The sequence below is a fragment of the Lampris incognitus genome, chromosome 1, assembly GCF_029633865.1.
Source record: "Lampris incognitus isolate fLamInc1 chromosome 1, fLamInc1.hap2, whole genome shotgun sequence".
NCBI lineage: Eukaryota > Metazoa > Chordata > Actinopteri > Lampriformes > Lampridae > Lampris > Lampris incognitus.
In genome coordinates this window covers 14,726,628-14,733,564 of record NC_079211.1, presented here as the reverse complement: position 1 = coordinate 14,733,564, position 6,937 = coordinate 14,726,628, and the positions used below count along the sequence as shown (strand labels likewise).

Below are 6,937 nucleotides of genomic sequence, written 5' to 3'. Positions count from 1 at the left end.
CTTTGTAGCCCTTTCCAAGCTGATATTTCCCAACAACTGTTTTTTCTCATCTCTTCCAGAATTTCTTTTGATGGCGGCATAGTCTGCTGCTTGCTGAGACCTTGCAGCCTCCTTCGCATTGATGGTAAGGTTCTATACATGCCATGTTAAGATTCAACAGGGCTGGCATTAATCAAGCATGGGTATGTCTGCTCTAATTGAATCCATCCATCCATTATCCGAACCGCTCAGGGTCGCGGGGATGCTGGAGCCTATCCCAGCTGTCATTGGGCGGCAGCCGGGGAGACACCCTGGACAGGCCGCCAGTCCATCACAGGGCTGACACACACACACACATTCACACCTAGGGCAATTTGATATGGCCAATTCACCTGACCTACATGTCTTTGGGCTGTGGGAGGAAACCGGAGCACCCGGAGCAAACCCATGCAGACACGGGGAGAACATACAAACTCCACACAGAGGACAACCCGGGACGACCCCCAAGGTTGGACTACCCCGGGGCTCGAACCCAGGAATTTCTTGCTGTGAAGCGACCGTGCTAACCACTGCGCCACCGTGCCACCCCTAATTGAATCCAATGATCAATTAAATTTGTTAATTGGTTGATTGAGTAACTAAGGGGCAATTACTTTTTCCACACAGTCAGTTGGTGTTGAATAACTTTTTTTCCTTTAAGTAAAATTATCATTTAAAAACGGAATTTTGTGTTTACTTGATGTCTTCGTGTTATATCCAAAATAATTAAGGGTAACAAATGTGGAATAAAATAGAGGAGATCAGGAAAGGGGCAAATAGTTTTTTCATGGCTATCTATCTATCTATCTATCTATCTATCTATCTATCTATCTATCTATCTATCTATCTATCTATCTATCTATCTATCTATCTATCTATCTATCTATCTATCTTTCTATCTATCTATCTATGTGTCTGTGTGTGTCTATCAATCAACCAACCAATCAATCACCCAACCAATGAAGCTCCCATCCTGTGAACACAAAATTAAAAATTTCTCGCACAAACAGCAACATGAAACCTGAGCCAGAACAAAAGCAGAACAACAGGACAATCTTCTGACGTGAAGATACTACAGAGAAGTGAGGAACGACTCCAGCCAATGACCGGTGAGAAATATAATAACATATTGTACATTAATGTATTTGTTCCTCAGAAAAACAAATGGTTCCTTCCTTCCTTCTTCCCCTGCTGACCAAACAGCAGGGGAAGTTTGGCTGCAAGGAGAAACAGAGGGAAAACTAGAGAGGGTGTTCGTTCTGATCTTGAAGTCCATAAACTGGGAAATCCTGGGCACAGATTAGGACGGTAACGTGGGCTCCAGATCGTCAGCAGGTGGAGTCAGACCAGTGTTTCCTCCTAAGTTATTCATGTATCGGTCACTGGAACACACACACACATACACACACACACACACACACACACACACACACACACACACACACACACACACATGCAGGTACCGAGCCCAGCCCTCTAGTGCAGGATGTGTCACAGAGAATAGTATTGTGCTCCCAACACAATCATGTTTCCCAAGATGCTTCATCTTTTTTTTGGGGGGGGGGGGCAAAGAGAAAACTGGGGACCAAGACTACATGTAGAGAAATCTTGCAATATTTCGAGAGGTCCTCCACACTTTAAAGTCTGGTCCTGTGAGACTTTGGAGGCTTCTGTCTTTGTCTCCTTGAATGGAACAGAGCTCCACTGGTCTGTATGCCAGGAACTGGCGCGTCACCCCTTGTGATCCGTTTCCTGTATGTTGTTCATAGACAGAGAGTAGCCACAAGGTCCCACATGAATGGATGACTGTATCAATGACTATCAATGAATGACTATCAATGAATGACTGTATGAATGATTGTATGAATGAACCATTAGTATTGCACCTGCAACAAATGTAGCTGAGGTGGAGCTGTTCTCCTCTACAATGGGGAGCAATTATGTTAATTGTTGATATTCATTTTACCCATTGATACCTTGAATTTGAGCCAATTTAAATTGAAGATGTGTCAGGATTCATAGCTTTTAAAAACTTAGAGCAAGACATAATATTTATCCTTAACAGGTGTCTTGATTCTCTCTCTCTCTCTCTCTCTCTCTCTCTCTCTCTCTCTCTCTCTCTCTCTCTCTCTCTCTCTCTCTCTCTCGCTCTCTCTGTCTTCCTTCTTTATTTTACCAAAATTGGCCAAAGTTTACCTCCGCTCCTCTCTCTCGCTCTCTCTCTCTCTCTCTCTCTCTCTCTCTCTCTCTCTCTCTCTCTCTCTCTCTCTCTCTCTCTCTCTCTCTCTCTCTCTCTCTCTCTCTCTCTCTCTCTGTCTTCCTTCTTTATTTTACCAAAATTGGCCAAAGTTTACCTCCGCTCCTCTCTCTCTTTCTGCCTCTCTTGCCTCTCTGTCTCTCTTGCTCTCTGTCTGTCTTTCTGTCTGTCTGCCTGTCTGTCTCTCTCAATTCAATTCAATTCTCTCAGTTCAATTCTCTCTCTCTCTCTCTCTCTCTCTCTCTCTCTCTCTCTCTCTCTCTCTCTCTCTCTCTCTCTCTCTCTCTCTCTCTCTCTCTCTCTCTCTCTCTCTCTCTCTCTCTCTCTCTCTCCTCCTACCACCTCTCCACTTCTACATCCACAGCGAGCTTAAGCTCACACGAGCTGATGACCAAGGCAGAGATAGGTGTTTCACAATAGTTTCGGGGAGCTTAACGAAAAAAGATTTCCAATCAAACGTGGGAGAGTGTCGCAATCCAGTGTAAATAAACTGTGGGTTTAAGGGATGGTGAGTCAAGATGACTGCTTTCTGTACATCCATCTCAGTTCTAAACTTCCTGCATTTTCACAAGTCATGCACTTTGACAATTGTGAAACAAGACCTGTTCCCTGTGAGAAAGACAAACCCGAGGACCACCATTTGAGTTGTTCGGGACAATGCGTGGAGCAACTGACACGTGTCTGCAATCTAAGACCTCAGGACCCTGCAGATGAATGGCCGATCTCTCTCAAATGCTGCTGCCTCTCCACCAGATATAGTCCAAATCTGGGTGGCTTGTAATGATGCATGGAATATTTTTGCACGGGACGTCCAAGTATGCACAGGGAAATGCCAGGAGAGGATCGGGACATACATGTGGTGTTTCATAAGACAGGGGGTTTCGAGGAGCGCAGCATCACGTATGATGACATTTCAATGTGTTGCGTCCTTCACAGAGAATGGCTGCAGAACCGGCCAACCCCGGTGGGGGACGAGCATCCTACCGCACTGTCACGAGAAATCAGCTTTATCCTATTCCATGAGACTGCTATCCTGGGATATAATATGAACACATGGAGACACAACAATCGCACACATGCAAACATATGAAGAGGCCCTGATGACCGCTGGTGGTTTCTTATAATATCTCAGATGTCACAGCAGTCACCTTGATCAAGATGACGATTTCTCCGATACACGTGGAGTCGCCAGCCGCTTCTTTTCACCTGACAGTGAGGAGTTTCGCCAGGGGGACGTAGCGCGTGGGAAGATCACAGCATTCCCCCCCTCCGAACAGGCACCTGCACCGACCAGAGGAGGCGCTAGTGCAGCGAACATTACACATACCCACATCCGGCTTCCCACCCACAGACACGGCCAATTGTGTCCGTAGGGACGCCCGGCCAAGCCGGAGGCAACACGGGGATTCGAACCGGCGATAACGGAACAGACCGCCACCCCACCCGGACGCCCTTTTGAATCTATTTTGATTGAAGTAAAGTTCTGTTGATGTAAATACTCTGGTTTTTCACTTACGCATACATTATACATTATATGTTGATTGTGCTGCAAATGTGTGTCTGTTTGTAGCCTATTTGTATTTTGACTATTTGTATATATATTTTTTTTTTACATTTATTTATTTTTAATTTTGTACCACTGGGGAATTGCACTTAATTTCGTTGTACAGCTGTGCAATGACAAATAAAGGCATTCATTCATTCATTCATTCATGGGTCAGTTTTAACTCAAAGCACCACCCATGTCACCATTCTTGGAAATTCAGTTTGATACTCGTCTATCATTGTCAGAAAACATCCGTCTCTTGTCTGCACCACAAAAAAACAAATTACGAAGGCAATAAAGGCAAATTTCTACCTTTTTAACCAAGAACAAGAAAAATGCAAGGTCTGCAAATACCGTAAGTTCCATTTTCTAGCACAGGAGGAAGGTTGAGTGAAAGAAAAATGTAAATACTCTGATTTCACGTATGTCCTTGCTTCCCATAAAGGAGCCAAGCTGCCAGTCAGCAGGGGAAGTTTGATAGCAAGCGAAGAGTGGGGGCGGTTGTTGTTGACAGTGATGGGGCGGGGGGGGGGGTGGTCATTCTGTCAATATATATCGGAGTAAACGTGCTTGCACATCAGCCCACATTCACATACCAGAGGAGCTGAGAGGACAGAAGGGAGATACGCTGTTTTGTTGGTTGCAGGGGACACCGATAACATTCTGAGAGAGAGAGCCATAGGTAGGCCAGAGGAAGCCTGTTGAGGGAGTCGGTTATCAGTATCTGCTGGTTTCTGCAAGACAAATCGCTCATACAGGGGGTAAATCTAGTCAGCCGGTTTCTCTGCTGTGAAGGATGTCTCGAGGGGAGATGCCGCCATCCTCCAAGGGAGCTTTGTTGCTCCTCCTAGCCTGCCTCGGTGGCTTGGCCCTGGGAGAGGTCGGGGACTTTTCTCACTGTCTCGATTTCTTCTATAAGAGAATGCCGCCGCAGGGCATCAACACCGAGCAGGGCCGGTATTTGGCGCCGATATGTCAACGCTACAAGAACCAGTACCGCTTTGCCAGCCTGTACCACAGGCAGCATCGCACGCCGTGGTACTCTGCCTACATAATCACCCCTCCAGCAGGCAAACGACCAGCCAGCAAATGGATGTATGAACCACAGGTAAGGAGTGTGTGTGTCGGTGTGTGTGTGTGTGTCGGTGTCGGTGTGTGTGTGTGTGGTATATAAGAGTAGCCTGTTTCTGTTGACTCCGTCTGTACACAGTTGAACAGAGTGTTATCAGATATTAATGGGTGTGTAAGCAGGTCGAAGAGGGGTAGTAGAACAATAGTGGTAGAAGTGGACAAGAGCCTCCATGGAACATTTCTTTCTTTGAGATGGACGTGCTACAACAGAGCACTAATAGATGCAGTACAACTTAGGGTTTTTTTTCTTCTTCTTTTCTTTTCTTTTTTTTTTTTTTTTGGAGCAGATGTTCCACAATTTTTATTTTTGGGAGCAGATGAAATAAAATGCAAGATTGTTGGTTACGGGGGGGGGGCGCAGTGGTTAGCATGGTCGCCTCACAGCAAGAAGAGCCTGGGTTCGAACCCCGGGGTCGTCCAACCTTGGGGGTCGTCCTCTGTGTGGAGTTTGCATGTTCTCCCCGTGTCTGCGTGGGTTTCCTCCGGGTGCTCCGGTTTCCTCCCACAGTCCAAAGACGTGTGGGTCAGCTGAGTCGGCCGTACTAAATTGTCCCTAGGTGTGAATGTGTTGGCCCTGTGGTGGCCTGGCGGCCTGTCCAGTGTGTCTAACCACCTGCCGCCCAATGACTGCTGGGTGGGCTCCAGCATCCCGTGACCCGACTTTGGGTAAGCGTCTTGGATAATGGATGGATGGATGGATGGAGCAGATGCTTGTCTACCAGACAGCTGACACACAGTACTTGATGAGTCTCGTGCTACAAGTGCTCTTTAACTCAATTCTTCCAGTGAACTTAGTGGGAGACATTTCTAAATTGCTTTCTGAGCTCAAGTGTTTCAAAAGTGGGTCTGAATAGGTTCAGGTTTTCCAAATAGAATGCTAAACTTGTGTGAAATGCATTGTGGTATGTCCCCCCCCCCTCCACGTTTTTAGTGAAATTGTCTTAGAAAGACAACTTTTCCGTCAAACGTAAGCGTTACTGTAGTGTTTAGACATTTCAGTCGCTCCCAAACAGTAGATACGGTGTGAACGCTGTCACAGTTGGTATGCTTTCTGTTTAGACAATAAAGGAAACTTTCGCAACCACCATTTTCCTTCCCAATCTACACGTGTCCACGCACCCACTGTCTCACCCACACATACATGCTACGTTTGAACTTGGATACTATGAGAAATGAATAAACTCTTCCTGTCTTGTCTTTGTCAGCTTGCCTTCTCCAAAGCCCCCCAAGAAATGTCTCCATTCCCATCTCGGAAGTTCATCGACCAGAATCTGATGGAGAGCCAGGCAATGCTCTTAGACTACACCAACTCCAGCTACACCAAGGGCCACCTCAACCCCAGCTTGCACCACCAGGAAACACTGGACCGCCGGGCCACCTTCACCCTGACAAATATTGTCCCTCAGCAGAAGGGCTCCAATTCTGGCCCCTGGGCTCAGCTGGAGGTGGAGGTGAAAACCAGGTTTTTGACCTTCTGTGACGGCCCCATGTATGTGATCACGGGGGCCATACCCTACCTCTCTGGGGACCGCTGGATCAAGAACCGGGTGGCGGTGCCTGAGTACATGTGGTCTGCCTACTGTTGCCCATCCTACAACGCCAGCCTTCCCGAGTCCGCACGGATCCATTTCCCCACGTACGCCGCGGTGGGGAGAAACGACCCCCAGAGCGGAGAGGACATCGTGCCAGTGGATCGCGACGCCAGACCCTCCCCGCGGGGCTATGATGTGAAGCAGATGCCTTTGGAGGCCCTGGAAGCTATCCTGGAACAAAGGCTGGGCATGCCCGTCAGCCTTTTTCACGAGCAGTGTGGGTGAAGACTGAGGTCAACGCACCGCCTCTTGTCCACACGTAAACCTGACCAAAGGCCAAACTCCAGTGTTGTTGTTTTTTTTCTGCTGGCTTACCAGAAAAATCAAATGAATGTAATTCACTGAAACGCCGTCACACATTATGATTCACTGTGTGTTTGTGAAACTGTCAAT

The 6,937-nt window shown here is 47.2% G+C and overlaps 1 protein-coding gene across 1 annotated transcript; it reads left to right on the top strand.

Moving 5' to 3' along the window:
• The first annotated feature begins 4,414 nt into the window (after positions 1 to 4,414).
• On the top strand, positions 4,415 to 6,779 carry LOC130118548 (endonuclease domain-containing 1 protein-like). Its single transcript, XM_056286995.1, has 2 exons — positions 4,415 to 4,929; positions 6,158 to 6,779. Exons 1-2 carry the CDS (start codon positions 4,618 to 4,620, stop codon positions 6,767 to 6,769), a joined length of 924 nt encoding a protein of 307 aa, XP_056142970.1. The 5' UTR covers positions 4,415 to 4,617; the 3' UTR covers positions 6,770 to 6,779.
• The last annotated feature ends 158 nt before the right edge of the window (positions 6,780 to 6,937 follow it).